This window comes from Somniosus microcephalus, chromosome 6, assembly GCF_052327205.1.
Source record: "Somniosus microcephalus isolate GS21.2 chromosome 6, FLI_Smic_1.0, whole genome shotgun sequence".
Classification (NCBI taxonomy): domain Eukaryota; kingdom Metazoa; phylum Chordata; class Chondrichthyes; order Squaliformes; family Somniosidae; genus Somniosus; species Somniosus microcephalus.
This window is the reverse complement of record NC_140992.1, coordinates 29,331,994-29,348,239: the sequence shown is the minus strand read 5'-3', so window position 1 is coordinate 29,348,239 and position 16,246 is coordinate 29,331,994. Positions and strand designations below refer to the sequence as shown.

At 43.8% G+C, this 16,246-nt stretch overlaps 1 protein-coding gene across 4 annotated transcripts in view; it reads left to right on the top strand.

Annotated features, from left to right (window-relative positions):
• Window positions 1–9,845: 9,845 nt before the first annotated feature.
• Window positions 9,846–16,246, top strand: part of atp1b3a (ATPase Na+/K+ transporting subunit beta 3a) — a 44,831-nt gene continuing 38,430 nt past the window's right edge. Inside the window, exons 1-2 of one of the 4 annotated variants that reach the window (XM_085989899.1) lie at window positions 10,085–10,172; window positions 12,677–12,763. Coding sequence is in view for 1 of the 4 variants with exons in the window: in XM_085989898.1 (XP_085846024.1) it covers window positions 10,067–10,172 (106 nt within the window). In the remaining 3 variants the exon portion in view is untranslated. Of the gene's footprint in view, window positions 10,173–10,801; window positions 11,302–12,673; window positions 12,764–16,246 lie in introns of those variants that run through there. The other 3 variants (XM_085989901.1, XM_085989898.1, XM_085989902.1) reach the window with 3 other exon arrangements.

Genomic DNA, 16,246 nt, shown 5'->3' with positions numbered 1-16,246 from the left:
GCACCCCGCTCACGCCCCGGCCGCGATCTTCGGTAGCACCCCCTGACTTACCACCGGACGCTATGTCCGACGGGGTCAGGGGGGGGCCTACCTGCGGCCGGGGAGGTGCTATTTAAAGGCGAGGTGCCGGGTGGCCATTTTTGTTGCTGGCCGCCTGCCAGCACTTGCCTGCGCTCCCGTCCCCGGCCTCCTTACCCCCCCCCCCCCCACCCCGCGGAGTGCCGCCTGCGCTCCATGAGCCCGGCACTTCTCGAGTGCCGGGCTCTTTTGCCGGCACTCCTGATCCCCGGGGGCCCAGCTGGGCCCCGGGTAACGCTGCACAAGGCCCCTCCCCTTTAAAAAGGGGAGGAAGGCCTGCAATACCACGGGACGTAGTGCCGCAATATTCCCTTGCAGCGCCCCAAGAGGGAGGCGGGATGCTTCCTGTAGCACCCCGCTTCCCTCTTGGGGGCGCTACCACTCAATTTCGGTCGTGGGGGCGCTAATTTTCCCAGACCGCTAAAAGTAGCGCCCCGGCGAAACTAGCGCCCCAAAGGGGGCGCGACTCAATTTTTCACCCAATGATTTTGAAATCTGTAACTATTTTTGTATATACTGCAAAACAAAATTAAGAGCTTAAATAAATCTGGAATTAACTGCCAAATGTATTGGTTATTTTAATAAAGTATTAAAATGGGTTGTCAGTATTCATTATCAATTACCTTTTTCTGGCAAGTAATAAATACTTCCCTGTTTCTGAGCACTGCCACATTCTAGCAAGATATTTCTCTTTTTATTAATATTTTATACTAGCAATCATATAATGAGACAGTTCATAGCGTAGGTGACTGTAAAGTCAGCTATCAAAGATAAAATCAACTTGCAAGGTGGTACATTTTGTTAAAAAAATAAAAATTATTATACTTTCAACAGGGGAAAACTAGGTGGCGTGGAAGAACAGAGGGATTTGAGAGTCCAGATTCACAAGACATTAAAAGCAGCATCTCAAGTGGAAAAGACCATTAAAATATCTAATGGAATACTGGGTTTTATGGCAATAGGGTAGAGAATATAAAAGAGGAGATGTAATGGTGAATCTATATACTGTAAAACCTTAGTAAGACCACAGTTGGTGTACTGCGTGCAGTTTTGGGCTCTGCACTATAGGTAAAATGTTGAGGCAATAAAGAGGGTACAGTGCAGATTTATTAGGATGCTGTCGAGTATGAGGAATTACAAATCTGAAGACTTGAAAAATCGGGGTTGTTTTCATTAGAACAAAGGAGATTAAGGGGTGATTTGACATGGGTGTTTAAAACTGTTAAGGCATGGGACAGAGTAGATAGAAGAAGACTGTTTCTAATGATTGACGACATAGATACAAGATTAAATGCAAGATGTTTACGACAGAAAGCAGGAGAACCTTTTTTTACAGAGAAGGTTGTGAGCCTGCACAATGCACTGTCAGCGTTAGTGATTAAAGCAGAGACCATGTCAATATTTATTAGTTAGATAGGTGGTTAAAGGAAAGGAAATAAAGGGATACGAGAACAAGGCAGGCACTATGTGATTAGGACTGCTGTCCGTTTGGGGGATAAATACCAACACAGACGGGTTACGTGTTGTAATTTCTGTACAATTCTATGTAACAAGGTGAAATACACAAAAAAAACGTTTACAGCTTCTCTTCTGAAAGAAATTAATAAAAATGTTTTACCCAGCATGATACTGAGCCACAGAACAACTTATGAAAGAAAGAACTTATATATTTATATAGTGCCTTTCACAACCTCAGGCTGTCCCAAAGTACCTTACAGCCAATGAAGTACTTTGTGAAGTATAGTCACTGTTATAATGTAAGAAACACAGCAGCCAATTTGTGCAAAGCAAGGTCCCACAAACAGCAATGAACTAAATGACCAGTCAAGTGTTTTAGGAATTGGTTGAGGGATAAATGTTGGCAGTACACTGGGAGAAACTCACCTGCAATCTCAGAACTGTGTACAATATTTTCTTGGGAGTGGGGTGGTGAATATCTATGAATGCATAATATGGCCTCTGTGTCATGACAGTTCACTAAAATCCGAGAGACAACATCCGTCCATTCTTTCTTGGTCTTTTGCACAATTTAATTTGAAAGATGCTGAATATGATCATTGATTTAGTTGAGACTAGGCTAAAGACATTCTTCACCTCTGTCAAACTATCCTTTAGCAACAATGCAATCCCTCTCCAAAATCAGCTAGCCATGCCTGCGGCCTGCCTGGAGAGCTAGTCTTATTCCTGAGATCGTCATAGTTTGCACAGGGAGCAATTTTACCTATTTTCCGTAAGTCAGTGAGGATTTGCTGCAGCCATTGCATCGATTGCCAGTCCCTGTATGGCGGATTTGAGTGCAGTCATTCTGTTACAGCACAGTATGTGCCTTGGAGACAGAGCCTTCAAAAATGTCCAACTTATTACATCCTGGAAGCGAATATTGGCTTTACACGTGTCCTACCACTTCTCAAATGCAGATTACTTCAAGAAGGATTTCTTCAACCTCCTGTTCCTCCACATGCACAAGATCTATGACATCTGCAACCTAACTAACATCTCTTGAATTTATCATCCTGAACATAGAATGCTTCATAGCACTGAATGCTCATACAGTGGCAATGAGTCACATAATGTAGGTGCCTGATCCTCACTGCTGGTGCTTACTGATGTGATGTCTGTGCTGTATGCTCTGTGATGTGTAGTGTGCACTGTCACTCCAAATAGTTCAGATTCATCTGTAAAGAACTGTTTACCAAGACTTTCAAAATCACATTAGCAGTGAGTAAAACAGGGTTATTTACAGAAACTTATGTACTACATATGGCCTGACATATGCTTTGATAATATTTAATGACACAATGTCTGTCATTTAACACAATCATACATGTACATGCAGACACCATACAATTAATCAAGACCATACCAGATTCAGTGGCAGTGTCTCTCAAATCAGCCAGTGCAACACTCCAGGTTTTCTATACTCAATGTGGGTACAGTAACAGTGTTTATGTTATTGGACTAGTAAGCCAGAAGCCTGGACTAATAATCCAGAGTAACAACAGAAAATGCTGGAAAAACTCAGCAGGTCAGGCAACATCCGTGGACAGAAATTTGAGTTGACGTTTCGGGTCGAACCTTTCTTCAAAACTGGAAAGGAAAGATAGATCGGAGGCAGGGCTGCGATCGGACAAAAGAATAAAAGAAACAAAAGAAGTAAAAAAGAGACAATAAAAGGTATTAGAAGCTAGATGAGATGGTAATAGGCTGAGATTCGGTGTAAAGTGTACTGGCAGGGCAAGAGATAGCTGCCAGGTGTGAGAGAGAAACAAAAGGAAAGGGGGGGGGGAAAGGAGTGGGAAAATTACAAGAAAAAATGAAATGGGGCCGAGGTTATGATCTGAAATTGCTGAACTTGATATTGAGTCCGGAAGGCTGCAGAGTGCCTAATCGGAAGATGAGGTGCTGTTTCTCGAGTTTACGTTGAGCTTCCGTGGAATACAAGAGGCCAAGGACGGTGAGGTCCGAGTGGGAATGGAGTGGTGAATTAAAATGACAGGCGACCGGAAGCTCGGGGTCACCCTTACGGACTGAACGGAGGTGTTCCGCAAAGCGGTCACCCAATCTGCGTTTGGTCTCCCCAATGTAGAGGAGACCGCATCGTGAGCAGCGAATACAGTATACTAGATTGCGAGAAGTACAAGTAAATCGCTGTTTCACCTGGAAGGGGTGTTTGGGGCCCTGGACAGTGGGAAGGGGGGAGGTATAGGGGCATGTGTTACATCTCCTCCGCTTGCACGGGAAGGTGCCAGGCGAAGGGGAAGGGCTCTTTGGGGTGATAGAGGAGTGAACTAGGGTGTCTCGGAGGGAGCGGTCCCTGCGGAATGCTGAAAGGGAAGGGGAGGGGAAGATACGTTTGGTGGTGGGATCACTTTACCAAACGTATCTTCCCCTCCACTCCCCAACTCAAATTTCTGTCCACGGATGTTGCCTGACCTGCTGAGTTTTTCCAGCATTTTCTGTTGTTATTTCGGATTTCCAACATCCACAGTATTTTGCTATCGTACTAATAATCCAGAGAATGCGAGTGCAAATCCCACAATGGCAATTTGAGAATTTGAATTCAGATTTTCAAAATCTGGAAATCAAAAACTGGTATCAATAAAAGTGATTATGAAGCTGTCAGATGGTCATTAAAAACTCAACTGGTACGCTAATGCCCTTTAGGGAAGGGAAGCTGCATCCTTAGCTGGTCTGGCCTGTATGTGACTCCTGTCCCACACCAATGTGCTAACTGCCCTCGGAAGTGCTAGCCTTGTCAGCGACGCCCACATCCCGAGAATTACAAAAAAAACTTTACAGATGTCAATTTAGGTTCATCTCCAGTTCATCTGCAGGCTTTGTGGTTTTGCACAATCTTTTCCTTCCTGTTTTCTGATGTGACATTCTCCAGTTTCTAGTCTTCGGATTAGGGAAGAATCCCGCCACTTCCAATTATGGAACTCTCATGGCCATCAGCTATTTATATTGGTGCAACATTTGTATCCCTAGTTAAGCACAGGAAATTCCCCTGACTGTTCCCTCTGACCTGATAGTGTTTGATTGACAGCTGCATGTAGCAGAGTTAAGATGGATGACAATAAAGAGCAGACTTTGTAACCTCTTGTGCCTTTTCTACTTTGTTACCAACTGAACTTATTAAGAAATGCTTCATGGTGTCAGAATTTGAAGTCATTTACTCTGAATCTCGGAATGATTTAAAAGATGGTCCGCCATTTCAGACAAATGAAGACAAGACTAATAGAGGACAAAAAGTTAAAAATTGTAAATGTTGAAAAAATGCTGCAAATTTTTCACAGCAGTTCTCCCAACATCTGATACAGAGGTCATTCATAGCAAGATATAAATTTTGTTGCTGAAAAGACTTATACAGCCTACAAGAAATTCAGGAAATCAAATCTGCTGACTACCTTTTCAACACCATTTTGGAAAGGAAGACTTGCATTTATATAGGGCCTTTCACGACCACCAGACGTCTCAAAGCGCTTTACAGTCAATGAAGTACTTTTTGCAGTGGAGTCACTGTTGTAATGTGGGAAACGCGGCAGTCAAATTGCACACAGCAAGATCCCACAAACAGCAATGTGATAATGACCAGATAATCTGTTTTTGTTATGATGGTTGAGGGATAAATATTGGCCAGGACACCGGGGATAACTCCCCTACTCTTCTTCGAAAGCTCCTGAAATAGATTGTAAATATTAGGGAAAACATAGTGCTAGAAAGAAACCTGTCTTTCTTGTGGTCGGAAGTAGCACATAGGAACAGGAGTAGACCATTCAGCCCCTCGAGCTTGTTCCACCATTCAATTAGATCACGGTAGGGTACAGTAGCATAGTGGTTATGTTACTGGACTAGTAATCCAGAGGCCTGGACTAATGATCTGGAGACACGAGTTTGAATCCCACCGCGGCAGCTGGGGAATTAAAATTCATTTAATAAATAAACCTGGAATAAAAAGCTAGTATCAGTAATGGTAACCATGAAACTACCGGATTGTCATAAAAACCCATCTGGTTCACTAATGTCCTTTAGGGAAGGAAATCTGCTGTCCTTACCTGGTCTGGCCTATATGTGACTCCAGACCCAGAGCAATGTGGTTGACTCTTAACTGCCCTCTGAAATGGCCGAGCAAGCCACTCAGTTAAGGGCAATTAGGGATGGGCAATAAATGCTGGGGTTGCCAGCGATGCCCACATCCTGTGAATGAATAAGGAAAAAAATGTCCAGAACTAAACCATTTCTCAGTCAGGTGTCCAGAACTTAGAAATCAGAACAAAGGTAAACATATTGTAGGTGAAGCTAATTGTGACTCAAGTAAAGATCACTTGAAGTTGTTTGATCTGCAAAAGGCCAATATGCTAACAAATTATGTGCCAAAATGCTCATAAAAAAGCAAATCAGATTTCAGCTTGGCTGCAGTACTACAGTCAATGTTCTACCCAAAAATAAAGACTCAAAACTGTTTGATAATCCAACTGGCAGCGAGATTCACGATTCTAACACTTCACTGTTGCCGTTCAACAAAACAAAAATGAAGCCACTGAGGAAAAGTCAGTGTTAATATGGCCTACACCTGTTCCTACCGTATATAGATTTTTTCATTAACAAAAGGCTCTTAATTAATTTCTTTTGAGATGTATCAATATTGGTCTAATATTTATATACTCCAGTGCTGCTTCCTTCCCCCTCCATCCATGTCCCTGATTCTGGTCAGTATCAAGAGATCTTCTTTTCCCCCTCAAGTAAGATATGGTACTTGTTGGTGCTGAATCCATGGATGGTAAGCATTTCCCCAGCACTAGCCCAAATGTATAAGGCAACAGTCTGCTGCTCAGGGTGTATAAGTGCACTGATTTAGATAAAAGAGGCACACAATAGGGCCTAATCCTCATTACGGACCACTATGAGTGAGATCGATGCAACATATCAGTCACAGAAAATGTAGTACAAGATTTCTGGGACTGCTGTCATCAGTGGTAGCCAATACTAATTGATGACACAAGAATATGTTTCCTTGCAGTGGCTTTTTTCCAACTCTTTCAAGGAGGAGAGACTCCAGAAGTTGGAGCTGGTCTCGCTTTGCATGGGTTGAGGACCCAAGGCACATTTGACAATTTGTGAAGTTATTATGCAACAAGAAGCATCTAAAGCAAATGTTGTAACCATCAATGAAGGTGAAAGTCCTTCAATATATAAACTAGAGATAGTATTTTTTTCACTTTAAAGTAAAAATGTATGAGGCAAAGCTGAAGTGTGTAATTTGAGTTAATGACCAGTTAATTTGCTGGTTGGGGGAGAAATACTAGCCACAACTCCCTGCTCTTCTTCCAACGGTGCCACCTTTCATGCCAATTTAAATAGGCAGACAGAGCCTTAGTTTAATATCTTCACTGTAAGACAATACTTCCAACACTCGCTCAGTATTGCACTGAAGTATCAGCCTAGATTATGTGATGAGTCCTAGAGTGAGACACTAACTCGCAATCTTCTAATTGAAAGGCAAGAATGCTACCAACTAAACCAAGTTTAAATATTAGTAAGTAAAAAAGAGCCAGCTTCCACATATATACTGATGACACCCAGCTTTACCTCTACCTCCAATACTGTTGCTGCCCTCTCCAACTACCTATCCATCATTAACACTGAAAGAGATTTAACTTCTTCTAGTTCAATATTAGTAAATCGAAAGCTTTGGAATAGTCTTCAACCTAACCTGAATTTCTTCTTCACATCCAATCCATTACCAAAATTGTTTTCTTTCAACTCCAAAAAATTCTCACCATCTCTCTCCTATTGCTGTCAAGTCTGTGTCCATTTTGAATTAATTTATTCTTTGTTGGTCTCTACTCTCCTTTGCTAGCCTGCAGCCTCTACAAACTACAATTTATCCAGAGTACCTTGACCCTTGTCCTCTCCTGCATTCTTTCATGACTGTCCATGTTCAGATAATGAAGCAGTCCATGTCCACATGCAACAAGACCTGAACAACGTTCAGGCTTGGGCTGTTAAGTGGCAGGTAACATTCGCACCACAGAAGTGCCAGGCAATGACTATCTCCAACAAGCGAGAGTCGAACCACTGCCCCGTGACATTCAATGGCATTACCATCACCGAATCCCCCACCATCAACATCCTGGGGGTCACTATTGACCAGAAACTTAACTGGACCAGCCACATAAATACTGTGGCAACAAGAGCAGGTCAGAGGCTAGGTATTCTGCGGCAAGTGGCTCACCTCCTGACTCCCCAAAGTCTTTCTACCATCTACAAGACACAAGTAAGGAGTGTGATGGAATACTCTCCACTTGCCTGGATGAGTGCAGCTCCAACAACACTCAAGAAGCTCAACACCATCCAGGACAAAGCAGCCCGCTTGATTGGCACCCCATCGACCACCTTAAATATTGACTCCCTCCACCACCGGTGTACTGTGGCTGCAGTGTGTACCATCTACAAGATGCACTGCAGCAACTTGGCAGCACCTCCCAAACCCGCGACCTCTTCCACCTAGAAGGACAAGGGCAGCAGACGCATGGGAACACCACCACCTCCAAGTTCCCCTCCAAGTCTCACACCATCCTGACTTAGAAGTATATTGCCGATCCTTCATCGTCGCTAGGTCAAAATCCTGGAACTCCCTCCTAAACAGCACTGTGGGAGTACCTTCACTACACGGACTAGAGCGGTTTAAGAAGGCAGCTCACCACCACCTTCACAAGGGCAATTAGGGATGGGCAATAAATGCTGGCCTTGCCAGCAACACCCACATCCCAGAAACGAATATTTAAAAAATGCTATGCTCCACTGGCTTCCCATACCTCAACAGATCCATTATAAAATCATCTTGTTCAAATTCCCCTAATGACCACCTCCACCCTATCTTTGCAATCTCCTCCAGCTGTACACCCTATATCCATCCTCTACTCTAACAGCAAATTACTCCTTGTTTGTTTATCTCTCCATTCCATCATTAGTGACCATTCTTTCAGTCACTAGGCCCTTGTCCTCCAACACTCCATCTGCCTTGCTACCTACATAAGAACATAAGAAATAGGAGCAGGAGTAGGCCAATCGGCCCCTCGAGCCTGCTCCGCCATTCAATAAGATCATGGCTGATCTGATCCTAACCGCCAATCCACTATCACAGAACCATCTCCTGAATCTAACAGAATTAGACACACGAAATAGGAGCAGGATCAGGCTACACGGCCCCTGGGCCCGCTCCGCTACCCACAGGGCCATGACCGATCCGAACCTAGACTCGTACCTCCCTCTCTGGTTTCAAAAGCCTCCTTAGAATCCTTGTCTTTGACCATGCTTTTGCCCTTCTGATTGTCCCTCTATTTCTCTGCTGGGTGACCATCTTTTTTTTTGTAAAGCACTGAGATGTACAAGTTGTGGGAGGACTATTAAAATGCCAGTTGTTGTTATTGTTGTAAAAGTGCTGAGGAGGCAATTCAACATGCTCAGGGATAAACTGCACTAGCATTCTGTGGCTTGCTCTTTATACTGTGTGGAAACTAGGGCACTCACAAGAGTGGCATCCACATAGCATGAACACCACAATATTTTAGGACATTGTCCCCTGTATGTGTTTCACAAATGTGCCTGTTGTGACAAAACCATCGGGAGGCTAGATTTTTTTTTTTGAAATACCCATCCCCATAAACCTTAGCAGGTGACAACTTATAGGGCACATCTTCTCTGTAATGGCATAGGAACAGACATAAGTAATTCATAGGCTTCGTTATGCCACAGTCAGTGCTTCCGATCATCCCCCCTCCCTTCCAACTGCAGGTAGGTGCGCAAGCACTTATCTCTCGGCTGTGGCTGTGGTGCAGCGCGCGTGCTCGCGATTCAATCTCCCCTCCCCCCGCTCGCTAAAGTAGGTGATGTATGCACTTTTCACAACTGCCCCATGTCTTACCCCACATCCCCCATCTCCCATCTACTCTGCATCTCTATTTATGCATCAAGTTACCTGTATATTCCTCCATCGGAAAGGCCAATTGCGCACACATACATACACATACACACACATTGTAACATTTTCCAAATAGCTACACAATGACTGCCCCAGTCTGCCGGCGTTCCAAACGCACTCTCACCCTCCTTCTGTTCTTCTGGCGCATCGCGCATGCTCGACTGCGCGCGCCCGCCTCGCCCCGTTGCGCATGGCGCGCGGCCACGAGCCCCCGGCGCGTGCACGCTCGCTGCGGCGCGTCTCGCCCTGGCGGAGCGCGCGCACTGAGCCCCCGCTCGCCTCGCCTCGCCTGGCTCTGCGCAACGCGCCTGCTCGCTGTGCCTTATAGCCGCCGGGCAGCCGCTGCGGTTGTTCACTGCAGCATCGCAGGGCGACGGCAGCACAAGTGGCATCAGGAGGCAAAGAGCGAGCGAGAGCAAGCGAAGATCACCATCGTCCAAAATAAAAAGATTCAGACTCCTTTAACGAACTCTTTGCTCCCACCCCTCATTTTATCTTTACACCATGGCTGATAAGGACGAGAAGAAGAATTTCGAGGAGGGAAGCTGGAAGAAGTTCATCTACAACCCGGGGACCGGGCAGTTTATGGGCAGGACAGCCAGCAGCTGGGGTAAGGAGCCAAGGAGGGAGCGAGCACCGAGAAACGACACTGTTCGCTGCAAAGCGGTGCAGACAAAAAAATGCATTAAAAAAAAATCTAAGATTATTCCTAGGGCTGCAGTTTGATTGTGTTGTAAATGCAGCAGCTCCTTCCAATGTGTGTGTGTGTGTGTGATTTTGCAGTCAGGTTTGACAGGTGCATTATATTTAAGGTTCGGTGATGGGCGAGAGGCTTTTTTTTTTAGCTCACGTACGCGGCTTTCGAGAGAGAGAGGAGGTGATGCATTTGCAAACGCAGTGCCCGCAATGCTGCGATCCCGATCTCAGCAAGGGTTGCGGTCGGCAGGCCCCTTCCCCGCAGGGACTGAAGACAGAATAGGGGAGAGAGAGTGATTGGGAGTTTCTTTCTCTCTCTCTCACACACACACACACACACACAGCCGCTCCCGATGCCTGGCTAGAAGCAGCATTGACGAGGCCGAGGGAAATAAATAATATGGGGAGGGGGGACATTAACTTATTTATTTAAGGGAAGGTGCTGCTAGTGTGGCAATTTTTTTTTGGGGGGGGGGTACAGGCGGGGATGGTAATTGGGAGGAAACCTGCGCATTATGCGGTGACCGTCAATCACCATGCTCAGAAGTGTTAACGTGAGCAAACTCCTAATGCTTGATCTGATTGACTGGCTGTACATTTCCAACAGGTTTCCCTTTTTTTTTGTATTGTTCCCGCAAGATTTTAATGTTCAAATAGCCCTCGGCGAGGCGCTGACCATGGAGGAAATTCCCACTGGCTGTGATTGTGTTGTTCCTCGCTGTAAATGCGAGAGAGAGAGCTGGGTGCAAAATAAATGTCAGTATTTTAAATGTTTTTATTTTTGATTGGATAACATCATATCGGATAGGAAATCTCGCCAGTTCTGATTTAATGCTGGGATTCACCTATTCAGCAGCAACATTTTATATAAATCAATATCTACTTAATACGTCGGCTTTGCGTCGGTTTTTAATTGCACCTTTGGAACCTTGAAGTAATCTTTTTGGAAGGGAGCTGTGATCTTCACCAGAGAGGAAAACTACCAATCCAGCTCTCACAGAAAAGGGATCCCTGCGGATGAATAACTGGAGAAGGGAAACTAGGTAAAGGTCTGCAGAACTGCTAGACTGATACAGTCTACTTTTAATTCCAAGTTGCTTAATTCAAATTAACTGATGTTTTAGCACTAAATTTCCACTTTGCTGTGTTAGTTAAGTTGCATAATTTAAATGATTTGATAATTCAAACGATTTAATCATTCCAAATTTTGCACAAAATCGATAGTACTCTAGCTGTAAATTTAACGGTTTTGTTTTCTGTATAAGTCATTGTGCTCTACCAATATTGATGGTTTTTTTTGGTCTGGGAGGTTACAGAAACTCTGACTTTGGCCATTTCTACTTTAGTATATTGTCCATATTTTGGAAGGGGAGGAAAATCTTGAGGAAATTTTGCTAGGCGCACTAGGTAATTGAAGACTTCTGTTTGGGTTAACTCAATTTTGTTTGTGAGAGCGAGGGCAATTCTCTCAATTAGCCTTCAAGTACCTATAGCGAAAGAGTGTGACTTTTAGCCATTTTATTCATATAGAATATGTATAAAAAAAACTTTGCTTGACTACCCATTTTTTATGATCTATGCAGAGAAAGATTATCTTGTCTGTTTTTTCTTAAATGTATTGCATTGTTTGTTTAACAATTTTGCCTGAACAGTACCTACAAGAAACCAAAGGATGACACCATTCAAAAGCATGAATCCAGATAGTTTTAACTATTTTAAAATAAATGTTCAAATATTTCCATTCATGGGGCTTCTCAGTAAATCTTTTTGTGTCCTTCATTTTTATCTAAACTGTGACGCAGGTGCCGTGAGGTTGTGTGAAGAAATCCGTGCTTTATCAAGAACATCTGCTAATAACATTGATAGTGTGATCTTCCTTATTCCCTGACTGCAGATTTGCTTTTTTTTGGACTGATTTTAGGTCTGTTTGTTCTCATTTTGTTTTCAGGTGGGGACAGGGGGGGGAAAAAAGTGTTTTTGAAAACCGAGTTTGTGGAGGGGGATGCAGTTTCTGAAACCAACTGATCACTTGGACTACAACACACAGCTGGACTGAGTGTCCCATTGTCACCAACATGTTAACATTACTATTTAAATCATGAAAACGAGGCTCCATAGAAGATGTTTCCTGTATGAAATACTGCACAGAAGAGCCCTGTAAAGGGCTTGTTCTTCACTTGATCAACTCCACAAAACAAAGGAAATTATCTATGGGGGGGTGGGGGCAGCATTAATGTCACTCTAAAAATGTTTGCACCATTATTTAATAGGTGCTTCTCCCACAGAGTCCTGTTTTGTAAGCTCCTAATGTGGACTCTATCCTCAGTTCTGGATAGCCAGTGGAAGTAGAGATACCCAAGCATTGAATGAGAATGTGAATACTGAAACTCTTAATTTTAAATAATATACTCCAAGCAGCACCTGGTCTGAAGGAGAACTGAGGAGCAGGAAGTGCGGGAGCTTTGTATGTGGAGTTGAACTACACTCAGGCGAACCATACCTATGGTAAGGAATCTGACCTTTCAGTGGCTAAATAATTATAATAAAATCAATATCTGGGATGACCTGAAGATAAATATTTAATCATAATACTTGCCTTCCCATTTAATCTGTTCAGTGTTTACTACCCTTTCCTCAGTTGGAGATTCCATTTGAAATAGATGCCAATATTGGCATTGGATAGTGAATAGTCATTACCAATAGTTGCACAACATGTGTGATATGAGTCAAAGGAGCTGATTATCCTTTTGCATTGTCTGTTGGATTGTATATGACACACCAGTTGTATAACCTTGTAAAACATATATTTTTAAAATTCTCAGGATATGGCGAACACTAGCAAGGCTAGTATTTATCACCCATACCTCATTGCTCATGAGGCGGTGGTGGTGGGCCGTCTTCTTGAACCAGTGTAGTCGATGTGGTGATGGTGCTCCAACAACACTGTTCTTCCCGTCAGTCTGTATCATAACCCTGATTTTAGTATTATCTTGATGATAAATTTGTTTTAAACAAAGGCTGAACCAGACTGTTCACAACCTTGGTGTCATATTTGATCCCAAGATGAGCTTCCGGCCACATATCCATACCATCACTAAGACCACCTATTTCCACCTCTGTAACGTCGCCCAACTCTGTCCCTGCCTCAGCTCATCTGCTGCTGAAACCCTCATCCATGCCTTTGTTACCTCTAGGCTTAACTATTCCAAAGCACTCCTGGCTTCTACATTCTACCCTCCGTAAACTTGAGGTCACCAAAGACTCTGCTGCCCATGTCCTAACTCACACCAAGTCCCATGCACACATCACCCCTGTGCTCGCTGACCTACTTTGGCTCCAGGTTAAGCAATGCCTTGCTTTTTAAAATTCTCATCCTTGTTTTCAGATCCCTCCATGGCCTTGTCCCTTCCTATCGCTATAATCCCCACCAGCTCTACAACCCACCACCCGGAGATCTCTGTGCTCCACCAATTTTGGCCTCTTGAGCATCCCCGATTTTAATTGCTCCACCATTGGCGGCCATGCCTTCAGCTGCCAATGCCCTAAGCTCTGGAATTCCCTCCCTAAACCTTTCTCCACTCGCCACCTCTTTCCTCCTTTAAGATGCTCCTTAAAACCTACTTCTTTGACCCATCTGCCCTAATATCTCCTTTTGTGGTTGTGTCAAATTTTGTTTGATAACACTCCTGTAAAGCGCCTTGGGACGTTTTACTACTTTAAAGGCACTATATAAATGAAAGTTGTTTTTGTTGTTAAACAATGCACGTGGAAATATATTTCCAGCGATATGCAAAATAGCCATTTGGCACATCTTGAAAAATCCATACAGAAAGATTGTATAATTTCCTACCACTCCATTGCAACACAGCTTCCAAATGTTTGTGCTTCCAGGGGTTTTGCCTCCACTGCCCTAGGTAGGAGTCAATTCTATGTGTTGTTGAATCTTTGTGTGAAGAAAAACATCCTGATATCAGTCCTAAATCTGCTTTTTATAGTTTAAACATGTTCCCTCTTGTCCTACTCTGTTTGTTTTGAAATAGTGTTCCATATTTATCTTTTCTATACTACTTACTATCTTTATAGCTCTTATAAGGTCATCTCTTGGTTATCTTCTTTCAAGGCTGAAAGTTTCTTGACTCTCTTCTTAACTCATTCCTCTTTTGCTATGATCAGTCTCTTGGCTCTTCTCTGCACAGTCTCAAATGTCTTCTATTTTGGTGACCAGAACTGGGCACAGTACTCAAGGACACCTTATAAGGCAGCTTTAACCAATTTTATTGGGCTACTAATACTCATTAAAATTGTTCTTTCCCAGTTACAAATCTACAGTACACATTCTGGACAGATTTATAATATATTACAAGAGACTGAAAGCTATCTTGATCAAGTGGCTTATCGAGGCATGAATACCTTTTTGAGATTGTTAAATCCTTGTAATACATTATGAATTAACTGTTATCCATGAGACCCACCTCCTGCTCTCTTGACTCTATTTCCACTAAACTGCTGACCACTCAACTTCCCTTCCTGGCCCCCATGTTAGCTGATATTGTAAACAGTTCCTTCGCCTCAGGTACTCAAATCTACCGTCCTCAAGCTCCACCCACCCCATCAGAAAATCCACCTTTGACCCCTCTGTCCTTGCAAATTACCATCTCATCTCCAACCTCCCGTTCCTCTTCAAAGCCCTTGAACGTGATGTTGCCTCTCAAATCCTGCAACTCCATGTTTGAGCCTCTCCAATCAGATTTCTGCCCCTGCCACAGCACTGAAATATCCCTAATAAAAGTCACAAACGACATCCACTGTGACTGTGACCATGGTGCACTATCCCTCCTCATCCTTCTTGACCTGTAGCCTTTGACACAGTTGACCATACCATCCTCCTCCAATGCCTCTCTTCCATTGTCCAGCTGAGTGGGACTGCCCTCACCTGGTCCCATTCTTACCTATCCAGTCATAGCCAGAAAATCTGCTGCAATGGCTTCTCTTCCTGCCACTGTACTGTTACCTCTGGAGTCACCCAGTGTGTTATCCTTGGACCCCTTCTATTTTACATCTGCCTCTTGATGACATTATCTGAAGACACAATCAGGTTCCACATATATGCTGACAACATCCAGCTCTACCTTACCATTATCTCTCTCAACTCCTCCACTGTCTGTGTTGTCAGACTACTTGTCCAACATCCAGTCTTAGATGAGCCGAAATTTCCTCCAAATAAACACTGGGAAGGCTAAAGCCATTGTCTTTGGACCCCCAACACAAATTCCATTCCCTAGCTACCAATTCCATCCCCCTCCCTGGCCTGTGTCTCAGGCTGAACCAGACATTTTGTGACCTTTGTGTCCTATTTGATCCTGAGCTGAGATTCTGAACCCATATTCTCTCCATCAAGACCACCTACTTCCACCTCTGTAATATCATTGGTCTCTGCGCCTGCCTCAGCCCATCTGCTGCTAAAACCCATGACCATCCTTTTTGCTATCTCCAGACTCGACTATTCCAATTTTCTCCTGACCAGGTCTAATCTTCTACCCTCCATAAACTTGAGCTCATCCAAAATTCTGCTGCCTGTATCCCAGCTTGCTCCAAGTCCCGTTTACCTATCACCCCTGTGCTCCTTGACCTGCATTGGCTCTCAGTCCAGCAAAGCCTTGATTTAAAACATTTTCATCCTCGTGTTCAAATCCCTTCATGGCCTCACCCATCCCTATCTCAGTAACTTCCTACAGCCCTCAGAGAACTCTGCGTTTCTCCAACTCTGGCCTCTTGTGCATTCCCCCCCCCCGCCTTCATTCGCCCCACCATTGGTGGCTATGTTTTCAATCGTCTAGGCCCTAAGCTCTGGAATTTTCTCCTCCTTTAATGCACTCCTTAAAACCTTCCTTTTTGACCAAGCTGTTTGTCATCTGTCGTAAATCTCCTCCTTTGGCTCAGTATCAGTTTTTCTGATTACGCTCCTATGAAGCACCTTGGGATGTTTTA